The 13,262-nt window shown below is 40.8% G+C and overlaps 1 protein-coding gene across 1 annotated transcript in view; it reads left to right on the top strand.

Annotated features, from left to right (window-relative positions):
* itga10 (integrin, alpha 10) overlaps positions 1 to 13,262 on the top strand; it is a 39,736-nt gene that overhangs the window by 23,396 nt on the left and 3,078 nt on the right. The window contains exons 8-22 of the mRNA XM_084726709.1: positions 172 to 322; positions 5,528 to 5,693; positions 7,480 to 7,553; positions 7,645 to 7,789; positions 8,834 to 8,982; positions 9,144 to 9,287; positions 9,490 to 9,696; positions 9,788 to 9,918; positions 10,384 to 10,550; positions 10,711 to 10,853; positions 10,983 to 11,093; positions 11,800 to 11,885; positions 11,983 to 12,124; positions 12,245 to 12,337; positions 12,450 to 12,526. Coding sequence (XP_084582835.1) covers positions 172 to 322; positions 5,528 to 5,693; positions 7,480 to 7,553; positions 7,645 to 7,789; positions 8,834 to 8,982; positions 9,144 to 9,287; positions 9,490 to 9,696; positions 9,788 to 9,918; positions 10,384 to 10,550; positions 10,711 to 10,853; positions 10,983 to 11,093; positions 11,800 to 11,885; positions 11,983 to 12,124; positions 12,245 to 12,337; positions 12,450 to 12,526 — 1,986 coding nt within the window. The remainder of the gene's footprint in view (positions 1 to 171; positions 323 to 5,527; positions 5,694 to 7,479; positions 7,554 to 7,644; positions 7,790 to 8,833; positions 8,983 to 9,143; positions 9,288 to 9,489; positions 9,697 to 9,787; positions 9,919 to 10,383; positions 10,551 to 10,710; positions 10,854 to 10,982; positions 11,094 to 11,799; positions 11,886 to 11,982; positions 12,125 to 12,244; positions 12,338 to 12,449; positions 12,527 to 13,262) is intronic.

Genomic DNA, 13,262 nt, shown 5'->3' with positions numbered 1-13,262 from the left:
GTGACTCCCTGGTATCCTCCCTCTCCTTCAGGTTCTTTCACTCCTCGTACTTTCCCTCTGTTTTCTTTCTCTTTCTTTCTTTCTTGCACTCTCTGTCTTGATTCCAGACCATTCAGCTGGATTTTTTAGCAAACTAGCACAACATTCTTTATGTTCTCTCTTTCTTTATAGCACGGAGGCGTTCAGTGCTGAGCGTGGAGCCAGGGAGGGCGCCACCAAGGTGATGATCGTTGTGACGGATGGAGAGTCACATGACGGGGAGGAGCTACCAGATGCTCTGAATGAGTGCGAGAACAGAAACATCACAAGATACGCCATCGCTGTGAGTACATCTCATCAAGTCTTGATGAGTCATTCTGCTTTAAAGGAATAGTTCGGATTATTTGAAGTGGGGTTGTATGAGGTTTTTATTGATGGACAGTGTATTACCTGCACTAGATAGCAGTCGACATGCTTGAAGAAGTGGCAAGAATCAGTCAGCAGCACCTTACCGGTGCTTTTAGCCATCTAAAAAATCAATATCAGTTTAAGTGTACACTATGTCTAGAATATATTTACCACTTTACTTTGCTGTTAGACATCCTTTTCCAACAGGAAAACACCATAAAATAAGCCAAACATCACTCTCCAAAACAACCTGACTAAAGGGGTGAAATAAGTAATTTTATCTTGCAGAACACGGGAGTTGTTGGTCTACCACTGCCTCGATCTGTTAGTTTGTTTGTGTGAATCTGCACTAATCTTTTAAAACACAGAAGAGCCTTTTTAAAAAATAAAAAGTTTTGCTGCTGACCTTGTCTGCGGCAGTTCATTTCTTAGCTTCAATGCTGGTGCCCCCCTCTGCTTCTACAGACTGGGACTGTGCTGACCGCCAGCTGAAACTATAAACAATCATAATTTCTGGGTTTTATTTGAGAGTTTTAAGGTGTCACATTGCTCAAAATGTTGATTCAGGAGCTTTTTTTCTATCATGACAGGAGTTAAACTATTGTGGGAAACATACAAACAACTAACCTACATTATCAGTGGGATGTGTAGAGCATCCCTGTCATTCCTCACACATTGTGTGAAAGTGGTATGGTGACCATCTACACCCTCAAGCAACCACACAATACCACCACCACCCCGCCCCCAAAAATAACATCTCTGAAATAACTAAATGAACCCCTTGGGTCTACTAAAATAGCCAAGTGGGAACAAAAAACTCTTCCTTTTCAGCCCCACCCGACCCCCTCAACACACAGACATGCACTGAGTGGTGGCATGGTTTTAGTGTCAGCGGGGCAGACAGACTCTAGTGGCAGGACTGGTTGCAGACCCCTCCCTTCCCCACAAGAGAACTGGGGAACCTCCAGACTCCGCTGGAACCACAGAAGAGGAGAACACGAGCCAACATGGAGGAGGATAGGCAGAGTGCCGCTATAGAAATATGTGTAGCTGGTGGAGATCAGATATATCTCTGTGGTAGGAGAAGTTCAGTCGGTCTGTTTGGAAAGTACTGATGTTTGAATTATTATAAAGTTAATTTAGTTTGTGCTGTGTTTTACTTAATACTTGTCACATTTGGTTGTGTGACTTTGTAAACTTTTTGCTGATGGAAATGTCACTATTTTTGCAGAAATTTGGTCATAACTCCACATTTAAATTTTGACTTGTTGGTGACACCAGTTGTTAAGACATGACACTATTATAAGGACTGATTGACTTGGGAATATGAATATCTGAACAAACTTTAAATATCAATACATCCAGCAGTTGTTAAGATATTTCAGTCTGGACCAAAGCAGTGGACAGACAGACCAACCAGGCCCACTGTCAGCAGGGGTTAAAGGGTACAGATGACCCCGGCCCAGGGCACAGAGGGCCCCATGCTTAGGTCTATGGTTGACCCTATTCACCATAAAAAGGACACTCCTTCTGGAAAGAGATATTGCTATTACATTTTAATGTAAATTTTCAATGCCTTTACCACCACAGATGAAGTTCTCCATTGTGTTGTATTGCAATGGATCTCAAATACTGCAAAGGGAAGGAAAGAAGACTTGTTTTCTGATGTTTTTTGTGGCCAGCTCAACAAAAGTTTAAAGTTGACAGAGGGAAACAGACAGCCAGAGGCAGAGAGTCGAGGTTTGGGTAAAGCAGAAGTTGTATCAATGCACAGTCTTCAATGAAAACAGAACCTAATGAAAAAAGCAAGAGTGAATGAGGAGGGGTTTGTGGTTAAGTGTTTGCCTAAAACGTCAAAGTGATGACAGGTTAGTACTACTCGTAACAGCAGCCACGTTTTGATGCTGCTCCCTGTGCTGCTGCTTGTGTGTGTGTGTGTGTGTGTGTTGTCGGTTCTGTGTGTGTGTGCAGTGAAAATGGCTCACAGGGGACGGCAGAGCTTTCAAAACAAGAACACGGTCACTACAGACTGTGTTTTATACATCAGTGCGGGTCAGGGGCTGGGAGTGAGTGTTTGTGGGGGAGCAGTGTATGTGCAGTATGTATACCTGTATTCATATATTCAAATTCCACTGTGTTTCCAAATGCCTTAAATCTGGAAATGTGTTTTATATTTTAAGAGGACTTCTTCGTTCTCTGTTCATTACTATGTAAAAGTCAGCAGCAGTTGGCAGCCTGAGTGGAATTTCTCAGCCTTCATAAGGTCTTAATGTACATATTTACATGTAGGCTCTCTTCACGTTACACACCATGGTACCTCTCCATCCCCTACCCTTTGAAAACAGAGGATTTCCTTAGTTTGCTTGGCAGCTGGAGTCACAGGGGGAGATTCTTGGGTTTGGTTTCTCTTATGGAATTTTCTCATTTGTACTTCAGGCGTTAAGCCACAGGCCACTGCTGCTACACTATATCTTCCTCATCAGTCATCTCTTCACCTCACAACTAAGGCCTGTGCTCCTCATTTACAAATCTCTGGTGGCTACTGTTTCCTTCATTCTAATGTTTTCCAGTCAATTTGTTGCCTTTAGTTATTGTTTAATTGCTAGTAAATTGCCCAGGCCATCAAGTGTGTTTATTTTCTTTTTATTCACAGTTCAATCCTGCAGTTTCAGGCTGTGTTGAAAGAGGTTCAGATACTTTTTTTAATGAAGAAATAATGTAATATATTTACTGATGACATAATATGTCATTAGAGATTAAGGAAACATGCTAGGTTTAAACACTGGCTTATCCAACAACAGTGCTGCAGCCAGCATGTTCTCCTTTGAAATTTCTGTTCCAGTGTGGAACGTCTGTTTTTGTTTTGGCCACACTGTCAGTTTCATGTTTATTCACTTTACTTGGAGCTAAAATTAATACAGAATGTCCCGTAAAATAATACTTGTCTGTTTATAGGTTATAAGAAATCATTAATGATTAATGAAGGTTAGAAGTAGAAGTTTTTAATGATTAAACTGAGCAATATGTTAATGGAGTTTAACAGACAGTAAGACAGCAGTCGCTGAACTCAAACTCGAGAGTGTGTATTTTCAGAGCATTGGGCTTTTGTGGAGGACTCGTCGTTGCTTGTTATTGTCAAAATATAGTGCTGTGCCTTGAAACCTGCAGGCAACTTGCCTGCAGGAGGAGGCAGAGGGGAAACAACTTGCTTCAGTATTTTTAATTTTGACTGCAGTTCCCATTTTTGAATGCTTATACTAATACCACACTGTAAAAACACTCTACTACTAGTAAAAGTCCTTCATTGAAAATCTTAATCAAGCGAAGCCCTTTTTAAGTGCTTATGAAAGTATCTGTATCAGTTTAATACTGATACCTCTATATGGCCTACATAAATAAATGAGACCATCAGCAAGAAGACTGACTATTTTCATATAGTTATTTAATGTTGTGTTTTAGTATTGTATATAATGTTTTTGGATTAAGAGTACTGCTGCATTAATGTGTATATTGCATTTTACTGGTGCAGATGCTTAAGGCTGAGCTAATTTTAGACAAGTTTTTGTACTTTTGTGTAGTTTAATCTACAGCAGTGCATCACATTTTGTAACATCAGAATTATTGTCCTGTGAGAACTACATAAAAAAAAAAAAAAAAGTCAGCTTTTCATGAGCTCAAATAAACAGCCCTGTTTTCAGCTTTGTGACAATGGATTTTCCAGCTAATTAAAGAGGGTTTAAATTGTTTATTTAGCTTTAGAAGCAATTAACTCAGTAGCAGAACAGTTAAATATACAACAAGGAGTTTTTAACTGGCTATAAAATGGTCTCAATTTAATACTAATGCGTCCGTATGACTTACATAAACAAATGAGACCATCGGGTCGGATTCTCTGTGAAATCAGAGTAAAGTCTGTTTACATTTACAGGCAAAGTTATAATTAGTAGTTCAATCACCAGTTAAACAGAAGCAGGAGGAGATTTTTCTTGAGATACTTTTCTTTTTGACCTTATATCTTGTGGTTATTATGAAGACTCACACTTTTGTCCACAGGGGCCTCCAAAGTCAATACAATATGAAAGTTCCTTGTAGCTGCTTTAAACGTACAATATGTTCTGTCACAAAGGGTCTCTCTCACATTTAAACAATAAGAAACAACGTAGTTTGAAGACATCTGAAGTAGCGTGGGATCATGGAAGTTGTTGTCTTGATTGTTTAACAGCCACCACCACCAGTGAAAATCTATCTGACATGATTCAGGTAGATTTCATGTTTGTGTACAACATTATGTATTCAATTTTATTTGCGTTGTGTTCACCTCCTTCCTCACATTTTGACATATCCAGTGTCTCCCCTGTATTCACAGAAGTTGTAGTGTTTTAGATGTTTTAATGCATAAATGTTACATGTTATAGGTTTAATCCAGATCAAATCACCAAATTTGGAGATACATGGTTTTCACTGGGCAGGAAGGGTATGAAAAAGTAATAATAGTAACTTGTAACTAAAACTGTCAGACAAATGTAGTGGAGTAACAAGGACAATATTTGCCTCTGAGATTGAGTGAAGTAGAAAGCAGCATATAAAGAAAATATTCAAGTAAAGACCCTTTAATTTGCACTCAAGTACAGTACTTGAATAAATGTACTTAGTTACATTCCAGTTTTGATTGCATGTTACTTGTGTGCTACTTCAGAGTACATGGGATGGCCTTCTTTTTTCTTCCCTCTGGCGTCTATGATGAAGAGACAGTATTGTTGACACTTCTGTCTGTTTGCACCATTAAAGGCTGTGAATCAATTCACGTTCTCCAGTTTCTTTTTTCCCTGGGAAATTTTCTCTCCTTCAACTGGGAAGCACCTGATTCAGCTACAAACTGCTGGAAGATGTACAGGGAACATTGTTTCATCGCTCTTTCTCTCTTCACTGTCCCTCAGAAACATGGAGAAGTCATTCCTGTGATTCATGCCAGAAAGTCTGTTTATGCTCTCTGTTTTTCTCACTCACTCACCCACTTTCTCTGTGTCCAGTTTAATCCCTCAATGTTTTATTGAGCTTATGTTATCTGTTTATTCATTTATCGTATTCTACCCTTTTAAAAGTATTTTTCGATCTCTCTTTCTCTCACGCTGGGCTCCAGGTTCTGGGTCATTACATCCGCCGGCAGCAGGACCCTGAGACGTTCATTAGTGAGATCAAGTACATCGCCAGTGACCCTGATGACAAATACTTTTTCAATGTGACCGATGAAGCTGCGCTCAATGACATTGTGGATGCCCTGGGAGATCGTATCTTCACTCTGGAAGGTTTGTGGATGAATGACAGATGAATTAAAAAAAAAAAAGAGAGACAGAAAGAAATCAGCAATGCTGCAGTTTTTAAAGTTATTGCTGATTAACACCAATGATCCCTGCTGTTGAAAACCACATGATTCACCCATAAGATTTTACAATACATATAGTTGTGTCTCATGGTGCATAGAGCATGCTTAAACCTTATAAATACAAATATTTTGTGTGTACTGTGTATGTATAGTTGGGATATTTACAGTCAAAAATAACGCTTTCCATTAATGCTAGTCAGTATAACATAGGATTAATACAGAGAAATGACCAAATTGAAATACCAACCCTATTTTAAAATGATTAACTTCAACTACTTAACTTACAGATGATTTTCTGGTTGCCATCAATAAATCTGTGTCGGCCTAATGTAGAGAAGTTAATTAAAACATTTAAATAACAGCTTTAGTTTGTCATATTATGTGACTGTCTTCAGTGTAATGTAGTTAGTGATTTTTACTTGCATTGCAGCAATTAAACCAAGTATTTTAAATTCAAATTCAATTCATTCATTCAGTTCTTGTATATATAAATAGGATCATCTGATGTCCTTTTTTAGGGCTTGAGATGTACAACACTCATACTATGCTGATAGTAATCCCTGTTTACAAAGGAATTCACACTTTCTACAGTAAAACAGTTGTACTAATCAACATATTTTGATTAATAAATTTCCTTAGGTCTGACTTCACATTGCACTTTCTCGTTGTCCAGCGTCAGCCAAGATTCTTAGCCCTGAACTAAGAAAGCTGTCACAATCCTGGCACATTACACACCCCAACTTTAGCCCAGGGCTTGCTGGTCCTGTTCCAGAGTTTGTGGGGTTATCCCCTGAAAACTGACTAAACATGGGTCTAAAAAATGCCAGTCTTAAAAGGCCTGAAGGTTTCTAAAAAGTAGTCATGCATCGTTCTATATTATTAACATTAGTCTCTGTTTCAGTGGACAGTTACCCCAGGGCTAGTAGCAGGTTAACCCTGGGTTAACAATGTGTGTATGAAAAGTGGCTGAAACACACTACTAGTACACCAGTCACCATATAGGAAGAGAACATATTTTTTGACTAATGAAAAGACACATACAGTGAGACACTTCTGTGATTTGTTCAAATGGTGTTCTCACCAAAACTCACTTAATAGCGGTCTGACACCACCCCTTTAAGGCAGACCAGAGAGCGAGGTTGATTCTGGCGTTACACAAACCCAAACAAACCTAGGGGGTAAACACTCCAGGGTTCAGCTTAACCAGACTAAACAAGGTTGGTGTGAACCCACCCTAAGATTCAGTGTAAAAATCCCTATAAATAAATAAAAAAAAACATGAGAATACAAAAACTAAAAGTAGAGTCTGAGAAAGAAGAGAAAGAATGAAACACAAGAATATGAGACAGAAGAGGAGAAGGAATATTTTAGATGATAGAGTAGGATTTCCGTGTGAGAAAATAAACAGTAGTCCTGCAGACAAAGCATAAAAAGGAAAAGAGGGTAGAGGGAGTGTACAGCAGCTATCACAATAACTGCAGGAACACGAGAGGAAAGCTGATGAAAAGTGATGCCATCCTTTAAACGTCTAGAGAAATCAGAGAGGAAGGGACAGGAGGAAAGGAAAGGGTGAGGCTCGTCTGCCACCTGTGGTCTTCAGGATGAGTGAGGATGCTGATGATGCCATTGATCAGATTCTCAGAGGAAGAGGAAGGAAGGGAGGAGATGTGTTAAGAAACATGACTAACCCTGCCTGTGTCTGCCTGCAGGCACGCTGGGCTACAACGAGAGCTCGTTCCACATGGAGATGTCTCAGATCGGCTTCTCCACACACAAGCTGGATGTAAGTTCGGTCAGCTGTCCTTCTTTGTGTGAAAGTCCGTGTGTTTTGCTTGTGTTTGTGTGTCTTATTCATGCTCTTCTCCGCTCTCCAGGATGGCATTCTGTTTGGGATGGTGGGTGCCTACGATTGGGACGGTGGAGTGTTGAAGGAAGGGACCAATGGACGCATCATGCCGCCCAGAGAGGCTTTTGAAAGCGAGTTTCCACTGGAGCTCAAAAATCATGCTGCTTATTTAGGTACACGCATATCACACCACTGACCATGATGCTAAAAGGATCATAAATTAATCAAAATATTCTCAAAACCGCTAAATGGCTGAGTGCAATATGTTTATTATTTATCTGTCAGGTTAATTTTTTTAAAAGATGACTCATGAATGAACTTGTGTGATTTGAGAGTTGGCTCCAGAGCATCACATGTCAGTGCTTTCCACCAGCATGTGAAAAACACACCGCCCTAGAATAGGTTGAAGTCAGACCACACTCTCTGACCAAAACCTGCTATTTTTCATGTTTCCATAACATCACAACAAGTGACAGAAAACGGCACATAAACCGAGATGATACTTACCAGCAGCGAATGAACAGGATAAACAAGGCAAAAAAAACAAACCAAAACAAAACAACTTACAAGTACAAATAAAAAAAGAAATTATACTGTACACATATATTTACATAAACTGCACTGAAGAGTATAGTTGTCTGTTGTTTACAGACTTAACTGTCAACATTGGGCTACAGAGGTTAAGAGCCTATATCACCACACCAAGATGATTTAGTTTCAGATTACTCGCATGGTGGTGACAGTCCAGGGTTGATTTTTTGGCAGAAGAAATCTGCTCTAACCTCATATAGGGTGTGCCTTATTGAGCGTTATGGCCCTATAATAAGATCTATGTTTTGCCCACATTTACTGATATATAGATCTAGCAGCTGGTTTACCATCCTGTAGGTCAGCCCTCCATAAATTGCCACCACGTTCGGTTGAGTGCATCATATTCTGGACAGTTTCCCTAATCAGGATTCAGGGACCCCCTCAGAGAGACATTATCCCTATTCAAATAAAATTTAAATAGATACAATACAGGTATAGGCAAATCATGACTTTTTCTGTCAATTTTCTCCATTCTGTCAGGTTTTGTAGCATTGCACTCCCTTCCTCATCATCAAATCACTGATCATTTGAGCCAGAAAAATCGATCTTGGACCTCTTTTGTCTGCAGTGTGAACGTATCCTAAGACTCTTACAGCGCTGACTGATGTGTATTTATCTGTTTGCAGGTTACACAGTGTCATCTGTGATAGTCGGTGACTGGAGGAGGCTGTATGTTGCCGGGGCTCCTCGATTCAAACACAAAGGCAAAGTCATCCTGTTTGAACTCAGTGATGAGGGTGATGTCAACATTGTGCAGGCCCTCAATGGAGAGCAGGTAAAGCTCTCTTCATGAGTCCCTCCTCTCCCTTCAGTCTCTTGGATTTGTTTCTTTATTTCTAGTAGAGAACAGAGCAGCAGGAATCTCTTTTTCTCAGAGATTAAAGTGAGGGCTCCACCTGCTGGCAATGAGCTGAAACAGCATGTTTCTGTCTCTAGATTGGATCTTACTATGGCAGCGAGGTGTGTGGGCTGGATATTGACCAGGATGGCATCACTGATGTCCTTCTGGTTGCAGCTCCGATGTTCCTCGGCTCAGGAAATAAAGAGGCTGGTAGAGTCTACATCTACACCCTCAGTGGGGTAAGACAGCAGTGGCACTCATCACTCTTCTCCTTATGGATTATTATGCAATCATTAGGAGAATACACAAATTCTTGTTAGGTTTCCATTGCTATTTTCTCAAAAGACAGACCATAATATCTAGCTTTTAGTACCTGCAATGTATCATGTATGTCAACTCCAACTCTGCCCCCATCCTCCCCTCCTCTTTCTCTTCTCCCAGGAGGAGGTGTTTGTATCTAACGGCACTCTGAAGTCTGAAGAAAAGTCCCAGGATGCCAGGTTCGGTTATGCACTGGCAGCCGCTCCAGACCTCAACCATGATGGCTTCACTGACCTGCTGGTGGGAGCCCCTCTTGAGGATGAACACAAGGGGGCCATCTACGTCTACCACGGAGACGGTATCTACATCATCCACAACTATAAGCAGGTGCTTTTCATTTTTACTACAGTTACATTTTCACTGGTGTATTTGAGGATTCAACCAGACTGATCTCTGCTTTTGTGTTTCTGCCACTCAGCGTATTCCAGGGTCGTCGATCTCCCCCTCCCTGCAGTATTTTGGCCGTAGCGTGAGTGCTCGGTTGGACCTGGATGGAGATGAGCTCATAGACTTGGCAGTGGGAGCACAGGGCAGCGCTGTGATGCTCAGGTGGGTAGAGGCAGAGCTGGGGAGAGACGGGAAGGACACTGCCAGAACAGATTTTATTTCACAGCTTCAAGTACTAACAGATAACGAAGCTAGACAACACATTAAACGCATCACCTACAGCCATCTCGTTCCTGCATTAAAGAAAATAAATAATACAAAAAAAATAATAATAATACATGAATGTGAGGAACAAGAGAGAACTGGATTTATATGTTAAGTCAACAAGTTTTTAAAGCCAATGTAGCCTAATTACATAAAGGCCAATTAACAACCCATACATTTTGACAGTTAAATGAACTAAAAAAAGTTTTAAAAACATGTAGTCATTGATTTATGTTCATATGACATGTAGTCAGTTTCTTGTGTAATAAAATAAATAATTTGTGGTTGTTAACGTAACAATGTTAACTTGTTGAAACCTGCAGACATCCTGTATTTATCCTTCCCTGTCCCTTCTGTCCCCAGCTCTCGGAGTATAGTCCAGATCAATGTGAGTCTGTCCTTCCAGCCACACTCCATCAACGTCATCCAGAAGACCTGCCAAAGGGGAGGCAGAGAATCAGCCTGCCTCAATGCCACCGCCTGCTTCACGACCGTCTCCCGCTCCCCTGGACCACAAAGCAACAGCTTTGGTATAACACTTTATTTTTTCACTGACCACAAATTCACAGTCTTCGCTCTAATCCTTTTAGCAATCACTGCTAGTGTCGTGATTTGACTAGGCTCACGAATTATCAGAATGGGAATTTTCCAACACTCACCATCTGTCCTCGCCGCCTGCGGTCTACTCAGATCTATGGGTGTCGGCCATGTTGGACGACAGGAAGTTGTCAGCACGAGCGCTGTTTGATGACAGCTCCCATCGACAGTCCCAGCTGGCAGTCCGAGTTCACACAGGACAAACTGTCTGCCACAAACTGCCATTCCACGTCTATGTGAGTACATACATACATGTGTTGGTACATACATCAGCCACGAGTTTGATATCGAAGCATCATTCACAAACCCCTGCAAACTAAGTGACTTCATTTCATAAGTGACTTTTGTGTCTGTCTCTGTCGTAGGACACAGCAGATTACATCCGTCCAATTAGCTTCTCACTGCGGTTCAAGATCAACAACACAGAGACTGGGCCGGTGCTGGATGAAGGCTGGCCAACAACTATCAAGAAATCTGTGAGTGCCACAACACTGACTGCTCTCTTTTTTTGCATAATTATCTTTTATTTAATTTCATGATTTCCACCATGTTTTTTTTTTGTTTTTTTTTTAAATCTTTAATATCTTGATATATCAAATTGTATATCCCGTCCTTGGATAATGTCAAGCTAATATAAAACATTACTACTTTCCTCTCATCTAACAATTTATCAATTATTGATTGACAATTAAATTAATTACCAAATATTCTGATAATTGATTAACAGTTACGAGTCATTTTCGAATACAATATGTCTGAATACTTTCAAATGTGAATGTGAATATTTTCTGCTTTCTTTACTCCTCTATGATAGTAAACTGAATATTTTTGGGTTGTGGACAAGACTTGAGGACGTCATCTAGGGCTTTGGGAAACACTGATCATTTTAGCAACAGGACATGCTGATAGCTACAACTGTGTACAAGTATGGTTAAAATCCTCAGCTGCATCCACTCTGGGGAGCAGTTGATATCTAAGTCACATTCTTTTGATAGATATTTTGTTATTTTTTTCCAAGAGGCTTTTAAGTGATGGACATTCACACACGATATGTAAAAATGTTCCCATTTGGTTTTAATCGAGTCATGGATTTAGAGAATCGTGACACTCCACTCAGTAGTCGCGTCCTCCTCCCTCTGTTCACCATCGAACATGCTCTCTTCTCCACGTTTCCCTCTTCAGATCCAGTTCTTTAAAGACTGCGGTGAGGATGATGTGTGTACAACAGACCTGGTGCTGCAGGCTCATATGGACATCTCTGGGACGAGGTACGGATTTGACATATTCCTCTATTAAAGTTTGAAACAATCCGACATCTCCTCGTTTGTCATGTTTCAGTGAGCTCTCATTGTGTTTTCTCCACAGACAGAAGCCTTATGTGATTCGCAGCCCTCGTAGGCGTCTGGCAGTGGAGGTGCAGCTTCAGAACAGACTGGAAAACGCCTACAACACCAGCCTGACGCTGCACTATTCACGCAACCTGCACTTCTCCAGCCTCAGCATTCGGGTAAACCACATACATAGACACATGCGGCACCACGTGTAACTCTCCATACACGTTTACACAGATCTACATCAAAAGCTAACGCACACTTTCTCTTTCTCACTTTCTTTTCTTTTCATGTAGGAGGATGCCCACTTTAAGATTGAGTGTACGGCACTTGGTGCCAACAGCCACTCATGTAACGTCAGTTATCCAGTGTTTCGCTCCCAGTCAAAAGTGCGTCCGTGACGAGAAAATCACTCTCTCGACTCAGCCCACTCTATACTTCACTTCCTCCAGGTGATATGTGTCACTTCAGCAGCTTGTTCTCTCTTTTTTTTGTTTGCAGGTAAACTTCATGTTGGAGTTTGAGTTCAGCTGCACGTCTCTGCACAGTCGAGTTCAGATGAAACTTAATGCTGCCAGGTAGCTTACTAACGCAACAAGTTCTGCATGCACACATTTCACAAATACCGGAAACTTCAATAAACAGAAGGTTTTTAAAGGAATGGTTCGCATTATTTGAAGAGGGGTTGTATGTGGTGTATTACCTACGGTAAATGTCGGTTGGCATGTCCTCAGTTAAGACAAGGAGAGAGGAGCACCAGCTCGGATGCTGAGCAATGAACTCTGTTGGTGGATCCAGCAGCAAAACATATTTTAGCCACTGACATTAAACTGCCATTATATGAGCCAAATGTCACTCTCTCTAAACCAAGCTCCACGGGTGATATCAGTCATTTTACCTGGCAGAACACAGGAGTTGCTGGTGCACCACTGCCTCAATCTGTTATTTTATTTGTTATTGTGTGACTTTGGTGAATCTGAACTATCCATTTAAAACACTGTAGTCGCACAATAACACAAACAAACTAATGGCATTGAGGCAGTGGTAGACCAGCAACCCCCATTTGGTTGGTTTGGAGAGACTGATATTTGGCTTATATAACAGCAGTTTCCTGTTGGAAAATGATGCCTAATGACAAGGTAAAGCTGTGAAAATATCCTAAATGGAGTGTAAATGTGTTTTGCTGCTGACCCTGTCCGCAGCGGCACATTGCTTAGCCTCCATGCTGGTACTCCTCTCTGCTTCTCCAATCTACTGTAGCTCATACAACCCCACTTCAAAAAAATCTGAGCTATCCCTTTAATATCATCTTTG

The sequence above is a fragment of the Lutjanus erythropterus genome, chromosome 9 (assembly GCF_056507025.1).
Source record: "Lutjanus erythropterus isolate fLutEry1 chromosome 9, fLutEry1.hap2, whole genome shotgun sequence".
NCBI classification, from domain to species: domain Eukaryota; kingdom Metazoa; phylum Chordata; class Actinopteri; order Lutjaniformes; family Lutjanidae; genus Lutjanus; species Lutjanus erythropterus.
Note: the sequence above shows the minus strand (reverse complement) of the source record. Positions and strands in the feature narration are given on the sequence as shown.